The 25,189-nt window shown below is 35.1% G+C and overlaps 1 protein-coding gene across 2 annotated transcripts in view; it reads left to right on the plus strand.

Moving 5' to 3' along the window:
• KAT6A (lysine acetyltransferase 6A) overlaps window positions 1-25,189 on the plus strand; it is a gene marked incomplete at both ends in the record, with an annotated part of 98,175 nt that overhangs the window by 67,328 nt on the left and 5,658 nt on the right. Inside the window, 7 exons of one of the 2 annotated variants that reach the window (XM_084232431.1) lie at window positions 9,682-9,797; window positions 15,184-15,325; window positions 16,841-17,002; window positions 18,045-18,138; window positions 19,922-20,153; window positions 20,906-21,119; window positions 22,201-22,803. In XM_084232431.1, coding sequence (XP_084088557.1) covers window positions 9,682-9,797; window positions 15,184-15,325; window positions 16,841-17,002; window positions 18,045-18,138; window positions 19,922-20,153; window positions 20,906-21,119; window positions 22,201-22,803 — 1,563 coding nt within the window. The remainder of the gene's footprint in view (window positions 1-9,681; window positions 9,798-15,183; window positions 15,326-16,840; window positions 17,003-18,044; window positions 18,139-19,921; window positions 20,154-20,905; window positions 21,120-22,200; window positions 22,804-25,189) is intronic. The other variant, XM_084232432.1, reaches the window with a different exon arrangement.

The raw sequence follows: 25,189 nt of genomic DNA on the forward strand, positions 1-25,189 counted from the left end.
CATTAACTTCAGCTATGAAGAAAAAATACTAAGAATACAAAAGACAGTATCGTTATTGGTCCATTAGATCAACAAACGTGTGGGGCTGCTATGTGCAAATGAATTATGGAGATGATGTAGAAAACAGAGTAATTGCCCATAAAGGTGTTATAATATAGGCAGTCCTTGCTTTGCATAGAAGTGTGTTAATGGAAGTAATGCGCCTATCAGAATTGATTTTTCTTAGTTCCGGTATGTGTAGGTTTCAGTTAACTTGCACCACGAAAACTGCCTGTGATATGGTTTGAGAGAGAAAAGAGAGTAGAACATTGATTGGTCAAAGGTTAAAAATATATATTGACTTAGCAGTATAGGACTGGATTTTGGAGAGTTTTGAAAGCTGATGATAGGACATTAATTAGTCTTGGCATGCCAGGATTTTAAGGTATCCCCATGACTGCTCTTTTGTTATTGTTAGAGTGATTTCTCCTTGATACTGGTGAAATTAGGAATATGAGAATGAGGGGCAGTTTACAGGCTCCAGACATTTACCTGTTCATTATAAGTAACATATTTAAGACTGTTGATTTGTATTTTGAATTCATGGGACAATTTAGTATAATGTTATTTATGTTTATTAAAATAGCATTGAAGAGCCTAGGTACTACTAGAGACAACCTGCATGGTTGGTATCCTATCTAAGCTGAGTCACTGTGGTCAAGCAAATTACTTAATAGGTTTGTTGAAAGGATTAAATGAGTTGATACTTATACAAAGCACTTAGTCTGTCATTCATGTAGTGAGCATTAGATAAATGCAAGCTTCTGCTGACTGTGTTAGAAGCAGGTGCTAGACATAAATAAATAGAATTTGTATCTCTGCCAGTTGAGTAGACATTTATAAACAATTAAAGCCATGTGGTTAGCAATAGGTACCCTTTTACTATGTGCGGGTACTATATCCCGCATTCTATATCAGTTGCATTTAGTACAACCTTTTTATCATTTGCTCCCATTTTCAGATGGAGTTGAAGTCTTAGGAGGGTTATCTTACCTAGAGTTATATAGTTAAGATTTGAAACCAGAAAGTCTGACTCTAGATCCTTAACTCTTAATTGCTATTTATTGTATAATACTACCACAGAGATACACATAAGATGCCATGAGAATGAACAGGAAGGCATTTGTCTAGGGATGTTAAGGGGAATCTTCATAGAGGAGGTGATACTTGATTAGTGTTGAAGGCACAAGTAAGAGTTTATTACTGAATAAGAAGAGGAAGGCATTTCAAATAGAACAGTTCGAGTGTGAGAAAACTTGAACTATTGGAGCTGCATGAGTTTGGCTGGCTTCAATTAAGAGATCAGGTTGAAAGGTAAGAACAGACTAGATCACAGTTATCCTATGGTTTATGTTCAGGAGTTGACACTTTTTTTTTTAAGTTACAGTAGTTCTTTAAGGTAGTTAATAGCTCTTAGGGGCTTCTGAATAATTTTTTAAAAGATGGGGGTGACATGATTTTATTTGTCATTTAGAAATTCACCTTGGTGACACCATGAGCCAAAATGAAGAAGACTTGAGCAAGGACACCTGCCAGTCTGATAATTACAGTAGTCATAATTACAGTAGTCATAAGTGTGTAGCGCCTAAACAAAGGTGTAGGAGATAACAAATAGGCAGAGATTTTAAGAAAGATTTAGGATAAAGTGGGGAAGATACAGTGTTGGGTTAAGAGTTAAGGGTTAAAGGAGAGGATGGAACCAAATAGGTACCCCAGTGTTCTATTTTGAGTAGATGGTAATACTAAATGTGGGAGGAAGAATTTGTTTGGATGGGGGAAGAGAGCATGTTCATATAAATTGGGGGGTTTCTGGAAATCTAAATTGGAAACATTTGTAGATTGTTGTGTGGCGGTCAGGAGGGCTTTGGGTAGATTTTCTAGGTTATCAGTGCACAGGTGATAGTTGAAACTACATAGGTAATGGCTGAACTTGTGATCATAGATAATGTTCATTTAACAGTAAGTACTACTGAGTACTAGTTACCAGGTGTAAAGCACTGGAGATACTGTAACAGTGAGCAATACTCTTTGGAATTTGCTGTTTGGTTGAGGTGAGAATGGTATAAAATAAATGGTCTGCAGTATGGTAGAATTATGGAGAAAAAGAGGGAAAGAAAATTCAGAGGTAAAGAGTGGGTTTGTGCATTTTAAAATTGTTGGGTTAGGGACTATTTCCCATTTAGCAGAAACCTGAAGGAGGTGAGGGAATGAAGTATGTTGGGTATCAGGAAATAAAAGGGGGTCAGGGTGGTTAGAGCTGAGTAAGCACAGGCAAGAATAAAAATTAGGTGATGAGGACAGAAAGGGAACAGGGGGCCCCATTTTGTGGATCTTTCAGGCCATTATAAGGACTATGGCTTTTATTCTGTGGGAAAGGAACACGTGGGAGATTTTGAGTAAAAGTGACATGATCTGACATATTTTTAATAGGATTACTCTTGCTCCTGTGTATTTTGAAGGGGGAAATACAGAAGCAAGGAGAACTTGGGAGTCTATTCAGTTATCCAAGTAAGAATATGGTGGTTTATTATGATGCTGTCCACAGCCTCTGCAGCACGAGTTCGATCCCTGGCTGGCCAGGGAGAAACCCACATGGCGCAGCAGACCTCTCCTGACTCGCCCGCTGCTCCCCTCAGCAGTGTACTTTGGTCAATCTGCCTGTTCTGTTCCCCACTCTGTCTTTGGTGAAACCTCTCACCCCCCTACACCTCTGACCTGTACCCCAGCTCTTATATGCATAAATAAATAAATCTTTAAAAAAGAAAAAAAGAATGTGGTGGTTTAGAACATAGTGGTAATGGTGGAATTAGAATTATTTTTCAGTGTAAGGATCGACCCATTAGGATATGCTGATAGTGTGGTTAAAAAGTAAGGACTTGAGGATGACACCAGAGCACAGTTGGAGGAGGGAGTTGCTATTTTAATTTTAATTTAGGATTTTTGAACAAGTTGGTGGTATTTAAAGAAATGATACCTAACTGATATCATCAAAGAAGAAAAGAGCTTTGAGGAGTCCTGGGATATTCCACCTTTTAATGGTTGGAGAAAATGAGAAGGAATGGCTAATGAAGTAGGGAGGGAAAAAAACAACCTTGGAGATTGTGTTTATTTAAAGCCAAGCAAAGAAAATGTTTCAAGAAGGGAGGAATGGACATTTCTCTAAATAGGTCAAGTAAAATGAGGACTGAAAATTGACCATCAGATTTAGTAACATGGAACTGATCTTGAGAAACAGTTTCCATGATGAGGGAGAGGAGAGTTAAAATATAATTGGAATGGGCTCAAGAAGGAATGGAAGAAGAAAAAATTGGATATAGAAATAATGTGTGGCTACTCTTTTGAGGTATTTTGCAATGAAGGTGAACACAGAAAGAGATAGTACTTGGATAGAGATGTGAGAGGAAAAAAAAATTTTTTTTAATATGGGAGAAATGACATTTATATGGTAATGTGAATGCTCTAGTAGAGAGCTAGCTGAGCATGCAAAAAAGAGAAGGGATGATTTTTGGAATGTCTTTGAGTAGGTTAGAGCCTGTAATCTGCTGCATAAGTAGAGGCATTGGCCTTTGGTGGGAATATACAGTTTATCCTTAGTATTAAGAAAAGACAAAATATGTGGGCACAAAGGCTTGGCAGACAGATAAGGCTGTGGAAAGCTTTGCGAGTGCTCTTGATTGCTTCTAGTTTTCTAGTGGAGTAGGCAGTGAAGGGATGAGTTGAAAGTGAAGATGGGGTAAGAGGTGCTGGAGATTTGAGGAGACAGGGGAAAATATGAAATAACCTTTTTTAAGAGAATGGGAGAGTGAAAGGAATAGGGCAGCATTGAGGGCTAAAGGGAAGCATCAAAGTAACTGGTCATGATTTATAAATTGAGACTAGTCAGCATAGTTCTGTATTTTCTCTAACCCTGTTCAGATGTGAGGGTGTTAACTTGGATTGTGTGAAGAATTGAATCTAACCGGAGTTCAGATTTTGTTGTTGAATTGTAGAGAAAAGTAAGGAAAGTGAGGATATATGAGGAGACAATGAAAGACATTGGAATCTAGGATAATGCAGAGGAGACTGTGAGGATCATGAAAGCTGGTAGGAATAATGGATTACAGGTCCTTTGACAGGAAAACATAAAAGACTGACAATAGAATGTTAGATTTTCACAATATTTAATGGTAAAGCAGAGGGGACTGAAAAGGAGATGTCTGCGTGTAGAACAAGAAGACTTAGGGAAGAAAGACAGAAATTAGTCTGTAGTCATAACTACACTTGTAAGATCCAGAGTCCTGCGAAGTTTAAAAAAATTTGTGGTAACATATACATAAAATTTACTATCTTATCTATTTTTAAAGAATGCAGTTTAGTGGCAGTAAGAAAATTTACATTGTTGTACAACCATCACAACCATCCATTCACTTCATCTTGCAAAACTGGAACTGTCCCAGTTAAATAATAACTCCCCATTTCTCTCTCATTGACCCCAGTGCGTCACCTACTTTATGTCTCTATAAATTTTACTTGGTGTAACTTTAAGGTTTATCCATGTTGTAGCATGTCTAAGACTTTTTAATGCTGACTGATATTCTCTCGCTATGTGTGTGTGTGTGACATTTTATCCATTCATTTTTTTGATGGACATTTGGGTTGTTTCCACCTTTTCACTATTGTGAATAATGCTGTGAGCATTGGTATGTAAATATCTGTTCAACTCCTTGCTTTCTGTTTTTGAAATAATATCCAGAAATAAAATTGCTGTTTCATAATATAATTCCACATTTAATTTTTTTTAAGAGTGAATTTTTTTTTTTGAAGATTTATGTATTTATGCATACAAGAGCTAGAGTACAGGCCAGACATGCAGTGGGTGAGAGGATCCACCAGAGACAGAGTGAGGAACAGAACAGTTAGACTGACTGAAATACACTGCTAAGGGTAGCAGCAGGCGAGACAGGAGAGGTCTGTCTCGCCATGTGGGTTTCTCCCTGGCCAGCCAGGGGTCGAACTTGTGCTGCAAAGGCTGTGGATTGTTTCATAGTGCAGTGCTTCACCCCTTGCGCCACCAGGGAGGCCCCCACATTTAATTTTTTGAGGAACTATCATACTCTTTTCCATAGTGGTGACACCATTTTACATTTCCACCAACAATACACAAGGGTTCCAGTTTCTTCACATGTTCATCACACTTGATAGTTTTTGTTTTTTTGATAATAACTGTCCTACTGGGGGTGAAGTGGTATCTCCTTGTGGCTTGTGTTTGCATTTCCCTAGTGATTAGTGATGTTGAACATCTTTTCATGTGCTTGTTGCCCATCTGTGTATCTTTGGAGAATGAAAAAATATTTTAAAACTCACTTTACAATAAGGTCTTGCTTTGCCTAAACTCAGTTATTGACAAAATGGGATCTTAGCTGATGTGATGTAATATGAGACTGTTTATATTTTTTGCTTATCCCAGTTAATAATGAATATTAATCTGCTTGCTAAAGAAAAATTGAGGTGTCTGGTTAGGCAGTGTTGCTCCATATCCCACTGGGAGTATTGATTTAAGATATATATATATTTACTCTAATATTTTTAAACATCAGAAAAATCCAACATATAAAGCATTCTATTCCAAAGGTTTTGGATACGAGTCTGTGGACTTACTGCTTCAATTCTTTGGAAAACTTAAGTTCCAGTTCAAGAAAGTTTACGCACAAATTTTTGGAATTCAAAGAATTAATTAGTACTCTATCTCACTTCTACCTGTTTTGTTCTTTTCAATGTCTCTATGCTTCACTGTTGGTACTCCTATACTGGAGGTTTTTTGCCTCTTAGCTCTCGAGTTTTGTCCCGTTCTCCCCCCATCTATAAAGTGGACATATTATTTTCTACGTAGAGGGCTGGGATTGGAGGATCCAGTGAGTTAGCAGTGTAAGGTGCAGAGCCTGGTACAGTAGGAGCTCCACAAATGCTGCTTGTCTTTATTCATTAAATTCCTGCACTCTTCATTTTGGGTCATATGAACTCATCCTCACACATCTCTTTGATCTTGTAACTTTTAGTCCCTAATGGATGGAAGTATTTCTTCTTATGAGTGTTTGTATGGGAAAATGTTCAAATACCCCCACACTTCACATTCTCATACTGATAATAAGGGCACACAGTCCTACTCTCACGACCCCATGTCAGAATGCCATGCTGTTTCCCCATGGGGAATGGAAAAAGGAGATCATGGGGGAGCTCTCTAATGAAGACAAGAGGAGGCAGTAGGCTCATCAACTACTCATAAAAGTTTCATTTTCTAGAATAGGCATGTTTAAAGTTATCTTTTGATCTAGCTCAATTACTCATGCACTTAGTGCTTTCCTTACTATTTTTAGAGTAAAAGGCTTATTCTGACCTGGAATATATATCATTTTTAGAAGATTTTGGTGTATTCAAATGAGGAGGAGGGCACAAAATGCCCAGATCTTGAGTTAAAAGTTAAAAAAAAAATTATTTTGTGCTCTTGATTGTATTAGGTACCAGTGCTTTGGAAAGTCATAAGTTTAGTGAAAGAGTTTTTTTATTTTGGCTGAAATCTTTTAAACACAGCCTACAGTTTCACTAGTAATTTCAATGACAATAAATCAAGGAGGCTGCAGAGGCCTCCCCGGTGGCGCAGCGGTTGAGCGCTGGGTTGCGAAGCTGCCGGCGGCCTCTGCGGCGCCGGTTCGATCCCCGGCTGCTCCCCGGCCACCGGAGGAGGGTCCCACATGGCGCACGGACCTCTCCTGCCGCCCGCTGCTCCCCTCAGCAGTGTACTTCGGTCCTTCTGCCTGCTCTGCTCCCCGCTCTGGCTCTGGTGAATTCTCTGACCCTCCCGCGCTTCTGACTGTACCCAGTGCATGTATAAACAAAGAAACAAAGAAACAAACAAATAAATAAATAAAACATGCCTCTATAAAAAAAAAAAAAGATGGATGTTCTAATGCTAATGCATAAAATAGCAAACATCAGATACAATTGTTGTGTCTCTGATGCTCATTGATCTACATGAAATAACTAATCATTTTCTATAAAAATACATAATCAATTGCAGTTGTAGTAAAACTAACCTTTATCTTTTAAAGGATAACTTAAAATCAATATGAAGACATTTCAGTTTTGATTTTTAGTTTACTTAAAAAATTAAATACCAAGATTTGCATGATTAGTGTTGCAAGTATTTAAAATAACATTTACATAAAACTATTTTGATATCATTTAAAAATAGAAAAAAATCATATTCTCTGTTAAGCTTTTGACTGTTTACCTGAAATTACTACTTTTCTCTGTCTAAAATACAGACTGGTTGAAGTAACCTAATTCAGAAGTCATTGTTTTAAAAGAATTTCCTTCCTTCATTGATGGAAATTTTAAAATAACTTAGCAAAGGTGACTTTGTAATTAATATTTGACAGTTTGATCTTGGCAAAGACTGGGTTAATGAGTGATTAAGATGCAGCTGTTGCTTCCTCACTGCATAGAGCCTTTGTTAACTTCTAAACCTCAGTAAACGGAAACACACTGGCTCATGAGGCTTTCACAGGGGAGTTGGAGGGTTGTAGAGAACAGAGGTAGATGAGCTCATGTGCCAGAATATTTCACAGTGCAAAAAGGTGAGGGTAGGTGAGGGCACTGGGAAAATCTGCCGAGAGTCTGTAGTTTTATACAAATTCTCTTCTTTGCGGTGATGTGCAAACAATTGTACTGGAACTGGATATCCACTTTCACATCAGGCATTCACCTAGAAGAGCAGCAGGCAAAGGATGGGAAAGCTCTCAGACAACAAGCAGTGCCACAGCAGGTGCATGTTTTCAGCTTTTGTGAATCCTGTTTGATCCTTGTGTCAGGAAGTTAGATTTGGTTTTGAGATTTAGTTACTCTGATCATTTCTGTACTACTGTTACTGTTATTTTAAACTGGAGAATTAGAATGAATTAGACTGCTTAAAACCTGGAATGTGTTTTAAAGAAGAGTGTTTTTAAAACCTTTTTACAAAGTATTAGTTTGATTTTGTGAAATGAGAAATTTATCTCTTGTGCTTGTGTATTCCTTATGTTTTTTGCATTGCATTTGGAAGAACCCCAATAATCTTGGTGTCTTAATACAATTTATCCAACTAATAGATGTTTATCTTTTGTTTTGAGGAGTCTAAAGAAGAGGTTGAGGTTTCACCTGGCTTTGTTCCAATATGAAACCTGAGATAAGTCCCTTGGCCTTTCATTTTAAAAAGGAAGAGTTAGAAAGACCAGTGCAATTTCTCAAATGAGTTGTAGTAAAAAGGTTTCTTTTTTAAATGAATTTTTATAAAAACAGTAAAATTCTCTAATCTTTGAAGGTTTGTTAGGGTGTGTGTGTTTTAGGGGAGGGCTTACCTCCAACAAGTAGCTATAATAATCTCTCAGTGGTTTTTGGTATTCTTTTGATGAGAGTTGTTATTACTTGTGTCTCATTAGACTAAATTCTAGCTTTGTCTTTCTTTTTTTAATGGAAAATGTGTTTATTGGGATAATTTCCTATTCATCTTGATTCAGGGTGCTTTTAGTGCTGCTTCTGTCTAAAGGAGCATCCTGCTGTAAGTTTTTCCTCCTGAAGGCTGGCAGAGAAGCAGCCAACACACAAAACCGCCATTTGTGCATGGCTAAAGATAGTGGTGATTTTATAGCATTCTGGGCATTTCACATCCATGAAGTAGGTTTGGGGGCTCTGTACCAGACACTATTTATGTTACCTATTCTCATCTGGAAAGGGATGAAGGAAGCCTTTTGTGAGAGGCATGTTCTTGTGAAGAGGTTGTCATGTTTATAGAGCATCTATGGTAAATATGTCTTCATATGTATATATTGTATACTAAATAAATACATATCCATATGTGTGAATTTCTTGCTGTTTTGGGTATGGCGCAAGTAAAATTGCCCTTGAATTGGAGGTTTTAAAACCTGATCTTTGTAATCATTAGTAACCGCTTATACTTGAATTGCTGGTATGGAAGTCATATAGACTTAAAATTTACTAGTTGTTTAGATAATGTAATTCATATTATTGCAGAGATTGGGAGGTCATAGGGATTGTTTTTATTGTAGACAGAAGATAGATAAAAGAAAAAACAGTATGTGTATAACGGGTTTTTTTTGGTCAATTCTGAGAAAAACTAAATGAAGAGGATTTTAGGAGCAGTGTGAAATGAAGACTCATTCTTTTCTATAAGTGCACACCTGTTTAGTAGGCTGTTTCTATTGTCAGTTGAGAAATTATATGTATGATCCTCTCAAGTGCGTAGCACTTCTCCCTTTCTTTAAAAATTTATTCTTTATCTTAATGTCCCCAAATGTCAGCCATTTCTCTTTAATAACTAAGTTATTAAGGGAGTGAGTTGAGGAAGATAATCACCATATTATTAGAGAAAATGCAGTGATACCATCTACATTGGGTTTTAAGAAACTTCCTAGCATTTTTGTTTTACTTTTGGGTGCTTTATTTAAAGAATAATACAGCTTATTTAAAAAATATTAGTTTGTTTCTGGCTTTTTTGGTTCGCCTGTTCTCCAAGAAGACAACATCTAGATCCAGATTGTTTATGTTTTATACTCTACCTCAGTGTATTTAACCTAGTTAACTTTTGTAATTTATTTTTTGACTGCACAGAAAGTTGGAGTGACTGGTCCCCCTGATCCACAAGTCCGCTGTCCCTCTGTCATTGAGTTTGGGAAGTATGAAATTCACACCTGGTACTCCTCCCCATATCCTCAAGAATATTCAAGGTATGCTTTGAAATCATTACCTTCTGTGTTTAGATTCAGAACTAGAAGGAACCTTGGAGCTGTTTTACTCCAATTTATCTTTTTACATTTGAGGAAACTAGTGGCTTTCAATAAAGTCTGTTAATAGCAGCTTATTTTGGCAGCCATTTCATTCAGTTGGCTTTAAGTTTTCTTTTCTATAACCTTACGAAAGTTGTTATTTGAAATAGGAAATGTGACACATGGTCAGAATGAAAAGGGGAACAGTTTTCTTGAGAGAGAAATTTGCCTTTATACCTCACATTAAGAACTAAGAAAAAAGTGACCATCCCTGGTGGCCTAGAGGTTAAGTCTCAAACCTATCACCTCTGTGGCCTGAGTTCAGTCCCCAGCCAGGGAGTTAATACACATAAGGCAGCTGACCTCTCCTCTCTCACCCTCTGCTCCCCTCAGCAGTGCATTTCAGTAAATCTGCCTGTTTTGATCCCCACTCTGTCTCTTGTGAATCCTCAACCCCTGCTCCTCTGGCCTACATCCCAGTTCTTCTGTGCAAAAAGAAATACATAAAATCTTTAAAAAAAAAAAAAAGAATTTAAAAAAAGATAATCTCATACTTAACAATACATAAAGTTGCACTTAAGTATAAAATTACAATTTTAGCAAAATTAGTGAATGGTTTGTTTTCCTAGGAATAATTGGAACATAAACAATTACATTTTATATGGATAGTTCGGGCTTCAAGATATAAAAATTGATTAGTCACCAACTTTTCAGGATGAGGCATTGTACTTAGTGAAGCCAAATTGGTTTCATGACTCAATTCTGACTTTTAGAAGTTACCAATTTAGGTTAAGCACAGCACTGTGAAGCTATCCGCAGCCTCTGCAGCACAGGTTTGATCCCACATGGCGGGAGCTACCCACATGGTGCAGTGGACCTTTCCTGTCTCCTCTACTGCTTCCCTCAGCAGTGTTATTTCCAGTCAGTCTGCCTGTTCTCCCTACTTTGTCTCTGGTGAATCCTCTTGCCCCCTGTACCTCTGGCATGCACCCCAGTTCTTGTATGCATAAATAAATAAATCTTTAAAATAAAATAGAAATGACCCATTTAGAAGTTACCCAAATATTTTATACCTCAGTTTCCTCATCTGTAAAATGGGGATAGTAGTACTTCATGGGGTGGTTAAAACAGGTAATCACTTAGAAAATGATAAGTGCTTAACAGTGTCAATATTATTATTGTTATTATTATTTTCCTTTAGGGGTGAGAATAAGAGTCGAAGAAAAGCAAAATTTGGTCAAAAAATTAATACAGTTGTCATTTGAAGTATTGCAGTTACATTAATGCTTTCTTAAATCTGTAAACTATTCATGCCTTAGCTTCCCATTTAGCAGGGTGTTGTAAAGAATAAAAATTTAAAATACTCTGTGGATTAAACAAATCTTCATAGTACCATCATTATGTGACCTTTTACTTATCTAGTAACATTGCTTCTTCAAAATATTAGCAAAAATAATTCTAACAGTATTAGTAAGAGTGAGAATGTTATTACAGGCACAGACCTCAGTGACAGAAAAAGAAGAAACAGTAAAACTCCAGGAAACTCACATACAAGCTCATGAAATACAGCAGTTGAGAGCCATTTATTGTAGGGTTAGTCAGTCCTAAACACTGTGCTGGATCTTTAAGGAAGCATTCTGTTTATATCATCTAATTATAACAATATAAGTTTGCTAAAAGAAGGTGAAATTATATTTTGTGTATGTGTGTATATGTATGTGTGTGTGTGCGTGTGCGTGTGTGTCATCTACAGAAGTCAGATATTTGAGGCATTCTACTCCTCAGGAGTTTTGTATATCCAAGATATTATATCATAAAAAATAACTATTTTGAGGAATTAATGTCTTCATCAGGTTTAAAATAAACTAATGTTACCATTTCCTTAGTGAGTTCTTTGCAAACTGTCCAGATCACAGGAGTGATTAATTTAGGAAAAAAGGCTTGATAAGAATATATGTATCAACTGTTTCAGGGATTGTAGTAAAGAAAGATCAAAGTCATAGACACTTTGTATATTCAAGAGGAGGAGAGTAAATTGACTCAGAAATGAACAGACAGCTAGCCTTAGCACTTTTCAAGAAAATGATGAGAATGGTAGCATGGGCCTGTCATCTTTTAAGATATTAAAAGGCTTCATCAATATTACCAGTAGAAAAATAACCCCAGAAGTATAATTTAACTCAGAAAGCAGCAGTTACTAAAGCCCCCCAACTTTCTTAAAGCAGAATTTAAGACATTTTCTATACCTTTCCTTTCCAATATGGAGTGGTCCCTGAATTTTCCATTAGAAAATATACTGTAATTTAAAAGTGTCTTTTTTCTATTATTCATAATTCTTTGAGTTATATTTTTAAAAAATTATTTATCTATTTTCAGTGAGTTTATTTTATTTTTGAGTCCTTTTAAACTTAAAGCAAGATGTGACAAAAGATTTGTGACTAAGATTTGACTAAAATGTTTAGAGAGCATGTGTTTTCCTAACAGTAAACCTATATCCCAATTTTGTTAATACTTATTATTCTGTGCTAAATTACTTCTAAATAGTGTTCTTCGTGTTAAAGGTTTTAAATGCCTTTTTAAAAGTCCCAAAGCCCAAAACTTATAAAAATGGGACAATTGGAGCAAACGAACTAAAAAGAAAAGATCACAAGATGAAAAATTCAAATATTTGTGTACTTACTGCATATTAAGTAATCTTGTTTTACTGACTTTAAGAAACAAAGCAAAGTGAAACAACAATGAGCAATAAATTCAGATTCAAAGCAATTAAAATTTAATTTGAAGCAGTGTGATTAAGTTTTAGATATTGAAGACTATCAACCAGAGTTTATAATCCTAAGTTTCTCCAGCCATGCCATGTGATGTTCACACATGGCAGACAAATTCATAGAAAAGCCCATTCTGCCATTAAAAACATGACATAGGGTGGACTGAAAGCAAGAGTACTTTTGTGATGACATCTATCTCTGACATCATTTCTTCTGATGTTTTCTTAAACAACTTGATTACTAATAAATCTTAAAAAAAAAAAAATTAGGCCTCCTCTCATACACATTAGAAAATAAATTTATTTTTATGCCTCCATAGTAGGCTCTAAAAATTGAATTGGGTGCTTTTAACAATAGCATTTATCTTAAGCATTAATCTGGGGAGTTTAGTAATCTATCACTCCTCTGCTCCTTGTTCCTCCCACCCCCATCCCCATTCTGTGTAGGTTTCTCAGAAATATTTAATTGTCAAAGTGAAACTGTACTCAGGGATTCTTCTGTATCTTCATGTTGCAATTTTGAAATTTCTCATTGAGAATTTAGCACAGGTAAATAAAGGGAAGTGGTAGAATAGTTATGGGAGACTAAAAGCAATGATTGCATTTACGCAGGGAGACCCTCATTCTTCACTTTCCTTTCAATAAGAAAGTATTCAATATCTAGATAATCATTGAAACAGGCAGTATGGGTCACCTTTGAGAGTCACTTATACCTTCCCACGTTAGATAATTTCATGTTGAGATGTATAGTTCTGGTGTTAAGAAGGAAAAAACTATCCTACTACCTTTTCTCCTCTGAGCAGTTGAGGCAACATGCTAAACAAACAAACAAACAAACAAACAAATAAATAAATAAATAAACACAGGAACCTAGGAAACCTTTCTTTCCATGCTCTTGCTTCTTGATGTCATTTTATAGTGTCAGTCTTTGTTTTTACTCAGTGCTTTACTTTGTAATTACTTCTGTACTGATGATATAATTTCAGGTTGAGCTAATACTAGAGATTTTGAAAAACAGTATTGTGTACTGTAAACATAAATATTACATCATAGTGGTTCTTTGGAAGCTTGTTGTATACTGAATGGCAGTTTTAAAAATAAGATACAAGATTTAATGGGAAGAATTAATGCACGTTGTGAATCCCCAAGGAAGGAAAAATACTGTATTACCTCTCACACCTTATTTGAGCATGAAATGCACTAGTGCTCACAGTGACTAGTGTTCCATACATACATCTTGTGAAAGGCTTTACTTGAATGTGAGATGTTTTCAGATAAATTATAATTATGCTTCAAAAGCTGTTTATAAAGTAGAACTTAAAAAATAGTTGTGGTCTTCACGCTTTAACAAACTTAAAGTGTGTTAATATACATAGCAAATATGTTTTAATTCCAGGGTAATCTTTTAAAAGCATAGCTTTCCAAACTGTGATAGCAGCTAAATAGTGAGTTGTTTTAGCCTTAATACTTATTATGTGAGAGAAGATACAATTTATTTGGACTTTTTTGTCATATTAGCCAGTATTTTTGCATATGTGGTTTTAGTGATAGTATCAGATCTCAGATTACGAGGCATGACCAGTTCTGGGCACAGTTCAGGATGCAGGGAAACCTTTGTGTTGCTGATATTCAGGATATATATTTTATAATAGAAGAACCATGTGGTCTTTTGGATTCAGACTAAAATTAGTATAAAAGCCATTGATTTTTAACTTAGGTTATGTTCATTTCATTACTTTGTCTTTATTAGCTGCTCATTAAAGGGACATTATGAGGAAGAAGTCCTGTAAAAGTGTGACTGAAATAGCAGTACTTTGAACAAATGTAAGTTAGTAAAAGAGAACTGCTGAGAGATTAGTGTGAACTTTTACTGCACTTGTTGAATAATAAATTTTTGCACTTCAGACCTCTTAATATGTTGATATTTAATCAGATGGAAAGCCAGAATTTTAGGGGCATAGGGGTAGTAGTATAGTATGTCTTAACTTTGAGAAAACATTTTTGATATTTTAATTGTATACTTAAAAAGATATATCAACTCTGCTTTTATGTTACCGAATATATGTCCTTTTTACTTAGCACTGTATATATACTTAGTGTACCTAGCTCAGGACCTGACACACAGTAAGTATTCAACAGGGTTTTATTTTCTGAAATTAATGAATGCTTAAATAAAGGAAGAAAGAATGTATGTCACTTGACAAAATCTTCACTTATTGGTGTCTGAAGGTAGACTTTATTTTCTACTATTGGAGATAATGGAGAAAAGAATGTGAGATTTTCATGTTTGTCAAACAGGTAACTTTTTAAACAATGAGAAAGTATTAGTCTAGTAGAAAGAATACTAAATTGGGTGTCTTGGATTTCTCACCCTTGCCCTCCTGTTGTTAATTAGTTGGATACTATTATCCAAGTTAGCTTTATCTTTAATTTTTTAAGTCTTTCTGTCATTTGATTGATGGGGATAATGACACACTCTCTATCGTTTTACATGGATAATTAATGAATATCAAAAAAGAATAGTTGTGAAAGTAAGTCTTATGAAATGTCCTGTCTTTTCTGTTTAATTATTGTTTCTAGGCTGCCTAAATTATATCTCTGTGAATTCTGTCTAAAATATATGAAAAGTAGGACTATTCTACAGCAGCACATGAAGAAATGTGGCTGGTTCCATCCTCCTGCCAATGAGATTTACAGGAAGAATAACATTTCTGTCTTTGAGGTAAGGTAAAAGGGGTTTAGTAGTTGGTCTTCCTAGTCATTTAAGTACAATGCCACCTGTACTGTAGCTAATAGTATAACTTGATTTTGAGAGGGAAATGTTATTTTACTGTTGTTCTACACTATATTGAGTCTGACAATTCAGCTTACGTGGAAGCATATTAGCATATAAGGTCAATCCCAATGGTACCAAGTTCACAGGTTGATCATAAGAATAAATTATTCTGTATTTCATATGATCAGTATTTCATATAAACAAATTATAATATTTTATGTACCACTGAGAAGGAAAAAGTACTGCTCATTATGATTTATTAGGCTGCATTTGCTTATAAAATGTCATTTGTTTTGCATGTGTCTAGATGTGATAAAAATTGTATCTTAGAATCTATTAAATTATGACAAAATAATTCTGTTCTGTTTTGTTAGAGGTATATTTAATAGTTGTAGTAAATGTTAATACATTTTCCTGGCTTCATAACAATGATAAGACTTATGCCATGTCTGTGATTTTGTGTTGTCAGTAGTGGCTTTTAATATCTTGATCTTAATTCTGTGGTTTGATTGCTAAGCATTAATTAAGTACCTGGCATATGCTTAGTTCTGTACATTACTGTAAATGACAGTTGCACATTATTGGGATCTACTTGGGGAAGCTTTCTTTGTCTTCCCTAGGACTTTATTTTAGGTGAAATATAAAGGAACTCTTCACCTTGGGTTGGGGGAAAAGATGGTGGTATACAGTTCTGTTTCAGAATACTCAGTTTTTTTTTTCCCTTGAAATTGTTTCTCAAGTATATATTGCTATGCATTTTAAAAGAAGTAATAGTAAATTGCTTAAATTGTTGATGTTTCAAAGTGTTGAAATGTCTGTGTCTTGGGGTCTAATGTAGGCATCATCTGGCATTTTCTTAAAAGCAAACCTGCAACTCTATGAGCACAGGGGTAGTATTCCAAGACACAGATCTTGGCCAAGTGAGTCCAAGAAATACCTCATTTGTCAGATTGCTACCTGGGGAGCATACCTGGTGTTTCTGACAATAGTTAATACTCCCTCAAGTAGCTTTATTTCGAGGTAAATCTGATCATGGGTGTCAGACTTCATTGTTTCTGGCTGGTGGCACACATGAGATTATAGTTATACCTTGCTTTACAAATGTATTCTCAGAGAGGTTGTGTTTAGATCCTTCTGTTTTAAATACTTCAGATCAGCTTTGCATCTGTAGGATTCCTGCAATCTTGTTTTAATAGTGAAAGATACTGTTTTTTAAATGATCATAACCTCCTTGTCTAGCTATTTATGCTTTGTTGAAGCCATAGTATTTTGTATATTTAGATGTCCACAGCAGGTATTGTAATTATGCTGTTGCATGGGATAATTTCCAGGTTTCAGTGTGTTCTGATCTCTGACAACTTCTGGTAGTCACACTGTGGATACCTAGAGATGCTTGTAACTGAGGCATATTAATCTAGAAACTAGAGAGATTCTGCTGACTGTTCTATTTTTTCCCACTAGGTTGATGGGAATGTGAGTACCATTTATTGCCAGAACCTGTGTCTCTTGGCAAAGTTGTTTCTTGACCACAAAACACTCTATTATGATGTGGAGCCATTTCTTTTTTACGTACTAACACAGAATGATGTCAAGGGCTGCCACCTAGTTGGCTACTTTTCTAAAGTAAGTATATCAGCTTCAAATTTGAATTCATATGGAAACCTGAAACAATCTTTGCTGGTTCTCATTAGGGGACGTTAAAGGGTGTAGCACCTTCTTCCTGTCACCTAGCTTTTTGAAAAGGAAAACAGAAGGAATATTCAGAAACTCACCAAGTGCTAGAAGGTGCCTAGTAACACTCAACAGACTATACTCTCCTAGGAACATAGACTGCTGGTTATACTCCCAGAGGAGAAGTTTTTAAATGACTGCTGTTCCCCTGGTAATAATAGATAGAACTTGTGAAATAAACAGTCATTACCTCTCTGAGTTCTTTTTTCTCAGTTTATATCTTCTCATTCTAATTTGAATTTTAGGCATGGAAATACTAATAAGCCATTTTTATTAAAGGATATTTTCTCTCTTTTAATCTCCCTTTCTTTTGGGGAGTAAAAGACTTATTAAATAACAAAAGATGTACTTTTATTTAAGCAAGCCCATGGTAAATCTAATTATATTAATTAGTTAAATAGAAAGTGATACCTTATAAGAGTCTGTAAGTTAAATATAACTTAACATATATTGCTTGATTTATAAAAACATTTTGGGACTTTTTTTTTTGTAAAGTTAGGTTACAATCAATAGAGAGATAGAACTGCCCTGTGAGCACCAGAGCAGGAAATAAAAGAAACTTGAAAGAGTTTCTTCCCACTTGCAGAGTGTGGCACAGACTCATCATTTGTAGCTTTGCAGATTGAATGGACCTCAGATTCCTCTGCTCATCTTAGGCATTGACATACTGTTTTTGAGTTGCAGATGGTATTGGATGGCATCATTTTATTTTATGCTTTTATCCTCTTGAGATGGTTGTTTTGTGGGTAACTGCAGTGACTTAACGTTTCCCTGTCTCCTCCCAATGGGTTATTTTTTCCTTGATGTGCATTGTTAGTCCCAAAAGGCCAGGACTGTGGTTTTGACTGTTAGTCTTTGTTTCTTAATAATTAGCATTATGGTTCGATCTTATCAGCCTGTTGTTTTAAAACTTGTCTTCTATTTTCTCCACCAGGAAAAGCACTGCCAACAGAAATACAATGTTTCCTGTATCATGATTCTTCCCCAGTACCAGCGTAAGGGCTATGGCAGGTTTCTCATCGATTTCAGTAAGGATTATAACATCATTTGTCATTATCTCTTTCTGTGGACATTCTGTGTATATATTTTCGTAGATTTGTAGATGATTCATTGCTTGTTAGTTTAGTATCCTTTGTCATACTACTGTATGGGACTTTAAAATCCTAAAGCCATGAATTTATTTTTCTTTTGGTTGGACATATCTCTAATTGCATTTTAATTTATGAGATCATTTAACTACATATATATGTATTTAAAGATTATTTTAAGGGCATGAAATTTTTTAAATAACTAATATTGAATATCAATTTCTGTATCACCTATAGCAAAAGATTTTATTTAAACTTAATTTACAATAGAGCTGCTTTATGCAATAATTCTAACTTATAACAATGCCAGACACATTGTATAACTACTTAAATTAGTATTAAGAATTACAGAACTTGCCCTATTTTTGTTATACAATTATCTGAGTAATAATATTTTATTATTCCTATTATAGTGTGCATTGGTTTATAATTATAGGCTCTACCTAGTGGTTAAAAATATGCAATGCACCGTAAAAAAATTTTTAAGTAAATAATATGGGAAATAATCTGAGCTAGAAATTGGAAACTAACAGTTCTAAAGAAGTCATTGTAGTATTTGTATTTTCCTTTACACATTGATAAAATTAGAATGTGTAATGTAGTTTGCAATAAGTTTTGTTTATTATAAAATAGTGATATTTGAAGGAATACTTTCCCTTAGTTATTGCTAAAAGTTATAATATTTAAAGAAAGTTATTCAGAAATTCTGGTTCAACCCAAGGATTTTGATATAGGTAAATATCAGATAATTATATCACCACTGTTAAAAAGTTAATTCTCACATGAACCAGGGAAGCTTTTCTACTTGACCTTAGGCTATAATCTTGACCATATTTTATTGGAAATGTGTGCTATTATTTTATACATTTCTTGACCTTTTTGGATTACTAGCAGAGGAAGGAATTCAGATTGTTTCCTTTATCTATATAGTTGTTTTGAAATAGGACTCATGATTGGACTCATGCCATCATATAGTAAAGTTGGGAAACTTTAATTATGCTGATTAGTATTTTTTTGAGATATACAAACAACAGTTTGTAAGATTATAGTACTTGTTTTCACTTACCTTTCCCAATAAAATGTATTTTCCCACATTGCCATTCCTATACTGCTTTTAAGTTTCTTTATGCCTTTCTGTTCTTGTTCTTGAGAGTTCTGCACTACACAAGAGGACAAATACCATACTCACAGTGACGCCTTCATGCCGACATTCTTGCTCACCAAGAATTAGAGTAATTGTGAGAATAGTTTTGATTTGAAGTGAGAAATCGTCATCTAATCCCCTCACAGAAGAACCACAATCTTAATAGACAGGATTACATTAAAGATAGGGCATTATTTTGTATTGTTCAGTTCAGATACAGCTGTTGCCATCTAGTGGTCCAAATAAAAGATGCAGGGGTTTTCTGACACTAGTACAGTAAATAAAAAAACATTGTTGCCTTAATCTTAATGCAGCCTGTTAATAAGAAGTTCTGGTTGTAACAGTTTGAATATGTTAGCAATATGAGTTAACTATTGAAAAATAATGCTACCCTAATGTTCAGTGATTAAAAATTACATAATCTCTCTAATTTGTTTTAAAGAAATTTCGTTCTTTTTCTTGAAGGAATTTATTTGAACTTATTATTACCTCTGCATTGTTTGTGTAAGAGGGGATTATTATTTTGGTTAATTAGCCTGTATGTTCTCTGGCATATTTATGATTTGAGGGTTTCTTTAGGTTATTTGTTATCAAAGCGCGAAGGCCAAGCTGGGTCTCCAGAAAAACCATTATCTGATCTTGGTCGCCTTTCCTACATGGCTTATTGGAAAAGTGTAATATTGGAGTGCCTTTATCACCAAAATGACAAGCAAATCAGCATTAAAAAATTAAGTAAATTAACTGGAATCTGCCCTCAAGACATTACTTCCACACTCCACCACTTAAGAATGCTGGACTTCCGTAGTGACCAGTGAGTATCACATCCCTTTGTATAACTTTGAAAGATAACTAGGTAGAAGTTTTTGGATCAGGCAGCCAAGTTATTGATGAAAGGGCATAAACCAATATATGTACTCTTGGCGACTGTTGAAACGTCATGTTCCTTCCTATATAATATTTGATATTATTGACCATATTTATTTTCTCTTACATTGTTTTGTCTGTTGACCATATTCTTTTTAATTATTTTTCTGGTCTTCTTAACTTTTGGACCTAAGCTACTGAATCTTTTATTCCTTAGTATTGGGAGCTTCTTTATAAAACAAAAATAACAACTCTAGAAACACTGTCAGATAAAATATACCCACATTAAATTTTCATATAAATGTAATAAAATGAAGTACAGGTGAAAGGAAAGACAGCTTACTCTTATCTAGAGTGTTTGGGAAGAGGAAACTGGAAAAGGAGGCCTTTGAGTGAGATAGATGAAGAATAGGAGATAGAGTGCAGGAGAATAGCAAAGATTCTAGCAGTGGAAAGTATGAGACAATGAGTGATTAAAACAACTTCATCAGTTGTTCTAGTTGGGTTGATGTATTTCTTCAGCTTTGTATTTCTTAGCTGTCTCATGTGGTGACATTTTTCTCTGTTTCATCCTCCTGGACAGGCTATTTTTCAGTCATTTATCATCACCTCCAGGGCTTTCTGGAGGTTTAGCTACATGTTCATTGTTAGCTGTTCCTTCTGTATTGTTGACTGCTATAAACTTTTCTCTGGTTTCAGATTTGTGATTATCCGCCGGGAAAAACTTATCCAGGATCACATGGCAAAGCTTCAGCTGAATTTGCGACCTGTAGATGTAGATCCAGAATGTTTGCGCTGGACTCCTGTCATAGTCTCCAATTCTGTTGTGTCAGAAGAGGAAGAGGAGGAGGCTGAAGAAGGAGAAAATGAAGAGCCGCAGTGCCAGGAAAGAGAACTAGAGACAAGTGTAAGAGTATGGGTAATCTCTGTTTTTGGTACAGGAAGATATATATTTTTTGTTTTCATGAGTATTTGATTTTGATTTTTTATTTTCATGTGACATGCTATATCCTAAACCAACACAGTAATTTCACATGAGGATCTCAGAGTTTTTTTTAATGATGGAAATTTCAGGAACAAAATTGAGTTGTGTTTACTTATTTGTGATTTTAAGTCTGGGATTAGTAGAATATCTTTATATTTATTATGTTTCTTATTGCTGAATATTTCTCACCAGGCCAATTAAATTTTTAACTGTATCTTAATTGAAGAATCTGAATTGAATGACTGTTATTAAAAATGCAATTGGATGCATTTTCTTTAAAGTAAAACATTAAGGAAATAATATATACGTGTATGGTATCTGGTAACACTAGATAGTTGAATGAACATACAGTGGTGTTAGCCATTAAAAGGTGAAGGAGGGGCTAATTATATAGTTCTCAGCATTTTTTTTCGTGTGATGCATACCTTTCTTTTTTTATTTTTTAAAACAGTGCTGCTTTCATCCTTTAAAATCTACATTCTGTTTTTATAAACATAAACAAGTACATGCACTGTGTTTAGTGTAATTTGATTTACAAATTGAAATATTCAGAATAGGAATAAATCAAAATCACAGAAATTTTCTCTCATTTTTTCCAGACACCCCCTTTCCTTATGTCCCAGAGCCCATGTCCTCTCTGTTTATAAGTTTTTACTTCTCAGAAAATTTATAAACTGTCTCATTTATCATTTATAAGAACAATAGTCACTTTTTCAAGATGGTATTACATAGTATTTAAAAGTGCTAGCTAACTCTTAGGTCAGACTGTTGGGGTTTATATCTCAGATTCTTCATTTGCTGTTGCATGACTTGGGCAAGTTACTTAAATTTTGGGGGCCTCAGTCACCTCATTTGTAAAATGACTTTTATAGTAATAATATTTCATAAGTTTATGTAAATGAGGATTAACAGTAATGAATACTTTTTTAAAAAAACGTTGTTTTCTTAGTATTGAAAAGGTCAAATCAAACTGAAAATTAACCAGCATGGTTTTATTTTCTAAAATCAGGTGGGAAAGTCTGCATCTCGGGAAAACAAAGAACAGGATTCTTATTCTTCAGTTGAAAGTGAAAAGAAACCAGAAGTTACGGTGCCAGCCAGTTCTACACGTTTGAACAAACAAGTCCTTCCCTGTGATAGTCTTCCTGTAAATAATCAGCCATCTCGGAGAGGCCGCTGGGGGAGAAAGAACAGAAAAGCCCAGGAACGTTTTGGTGATAAAGATTCTAAACTGCTCTTGGAAGACACATCAACTCCTCAGGAGCAATATGGAGAATGTGAGGAAAAATCAGAAACTTCCCAAGAACAATACGCTGAAAGTGAGGAACAGTTGGCAACCTCTCAGGAACAGCCAAGCCAGGATGGAAAGCCAGACATTCCCAAAAGAAGACTAAGTGAGGGCATTGAGCTATGGCGAGGTCAGCTAAAGAAAAGCCCTGAGACTCTGAAGTGTAGATTACCTGAAGGCAATGATAGACTGCCCCGTCGCTACAGCGATGGTGACAGGGCTCTCCTCAGGAGCTTCAGTGAGAGTAGTGAGGAGGAGGAAGAGCCGGAAAGTCCTCGGTCCAACTCACCACCAATTCTTACAAAGCCCACATTGAAGCGAAAGGTGAGGCATTTTTTCGACATGTCTTTTGTTCCTCCAGTTGCAAGCTTATTGTATACTTTTGTTCCATCCTAGAGTTCTGAAAGAATAAACATAGAAATTTTTATTTTTTTAAACTTTAGTTCATGAGAATTAGCTTAGAAGTCATAAAATCTCACTAACTGTTTTTCAACCTGTTGGTTTGATACTCAAATCATGGCTGTTAGGAATTTTAAATTATTTTGAAAGTATGTTCAGATTTGGAAATGTTCATAATAGAAAAGGAGAAGAAAATACTACACTGTTCAACAGGAAGTGGACATAATAGTCATTTATATTGGCAAGCACAGAGTGAAGCCATTCATCTTATGTTGGAGGAAGTGCTTTCCCTGTACTTTTCTTTTATCTCTTCCTCAGTGGTTTGACTTAACTTTGTTTTAAAAGTATTTTCTAAGTTATATTTTATCATTTTGCACAGTTTGCATGATCTCCAGTTTGTTAATAAATGCTGTGTGATGATGGTAACGAATTCTGTTCAGTTATATACCAGAAATATCACAGACTGTGGATTGAACTTTAAGCCAGCTGGACTGATGTGAGTTGGTGTCCTGGATGGAGCCACCTGTAATAGAGTGGCAACACTATCATCCAAAGCAATGAGATCTTTTTTTTCCTTAGCAGGATCTTAAAAAAAAAGAGGGGAAGGACTATTTACTTTTTAAAAATACACTTTAATTTTAGAACAGTTTTAGATTTACAGTATTATTGCGAAGAAAGTATAGAGTTCCTATATTCTCCATATCTGGTTTTCCCTGTTAAGAGCACAGAGGTTAAGTGCCATTCTGATTATATCATATAAAGAGGACAACTATCTATGAGTGAGAGAGAGAGTGTGTGTGTGTGTGTGTGTGTGTGTGTATACACACACACATATATACACATACACACATATAGCTACACACACACCCCAAGTAGAAGGTTATTTACTATTTGTTAACCTTGATCACTTGACTAATCATTGTGTTTGTCAGGTTTCTTCACTACAGAGTTAATTTCTGTTTACCTCTTTTCTATACTGTATTCTTTGGAAGGAAGTCACTGTCCACAACCCACAGTTAAGATACAGAGTGTTATATCTTACTCTTTAAGGGCAAATATCTCTATTAATTATAAGGAATTCTGCTTGCGAGACTTGTTACATTCTCCCTATCTATTTATTCAAGTATTTATTTATATCAGTATGGGGTCATCGATATTTACTTTAGATTTTGAGTTATAATCCAGTACTACCACTTTGTTACTAAAATTTTTCCTTTTTTGGCCATTAGGAACTTTGTTTCACTCTTGTATCTCTTTAACATACATACTTGCATCATTGTGAGATTTTTTTTTAATTTTTGTTTCTTCCTTACTTTCTGATGCCGTGAGATATTCCAGGCTCATCTTGTATATTTTCTGGCCCAGTCCTAGAAATCACTCCATTTCTCCGAAGAGTTGGACCATGTCAACCTAGTTTGAAAATTGTATTCTCAACTGAAAACACTAGTAAATATGAAGTATAGAAAAATTGAACGCTGATTAGCTCCACTATTCATTATGTGACCATGAAGAATATATCTTTGTCATCCTAAGGCTTACCTTGCTTATTTATAAAATAGAGTTATGCTATTTTCCTATGTTAAAAAAAAAAAGGACTGTTAACACAGGCAGTGAGATCACATACAAAATACTTTTGAAGTTCTTTAAGAAATTCACTTGACCTGGCAACAGAGACTGTATTTATTATAACCATTTAGACACTGACTGGAGTGTAACCTTGAGTAAGCTCTGTAACTTCTACATCCCTTACAGAAATGAAGGAATTGGGTTAGATAACCTCTGGTGCATTATCGTTATTGTTTGGTGATATCTATTGTGTTGTAAGGTATAAGGTCAATCCTAGTATAAAATTGTGACTGGTATACCAAATTCCAATAGCAGATTTATTTTACTTTTGAAATGCTTCTTTAACATCAAGTAAATACTATTTGCTCTCTATTTCCATATTCTACTGTAACTATGAATAACTCATGAAAATGGCATATAACTTTACTGATAGTTCTTCTGACCTTCAGAGTAGAGCTATAAAACAAACAGAAAGTGGCTTTATTCCTTTTTTCTCTTGAGGAAAAGAGAAGTTATAAGGAACCAGTCTCTGCCATTAGAGTACTGAAATAGTCAATCTCCATGGGATGCAAAATTTAACTCAACTATTAATGAGGGAGTTAAAGCATCTGCTCTTTAGACATGCCAACGTTAGGGTCCATGTTTGAGATTTTACAAAGTTGTTTTTAAGTTATTCAACGAACGTCTTTATATCTATGATGGTATCCTACTGTAGTCTTTCGGAATAACGTTCAGAGTGTCTTTT

Source organism: Talpa europaea, assembly GCF_964194135.1.
Source record: "Talpa europaea genome assembly, chromosome: 4".
Taxonomy (NCBI): Eukaryota; Metazoa; Chordata; class Mammalia; order Eulipotyphla; family Talpidae; genus Talpa; species Talpa europaea.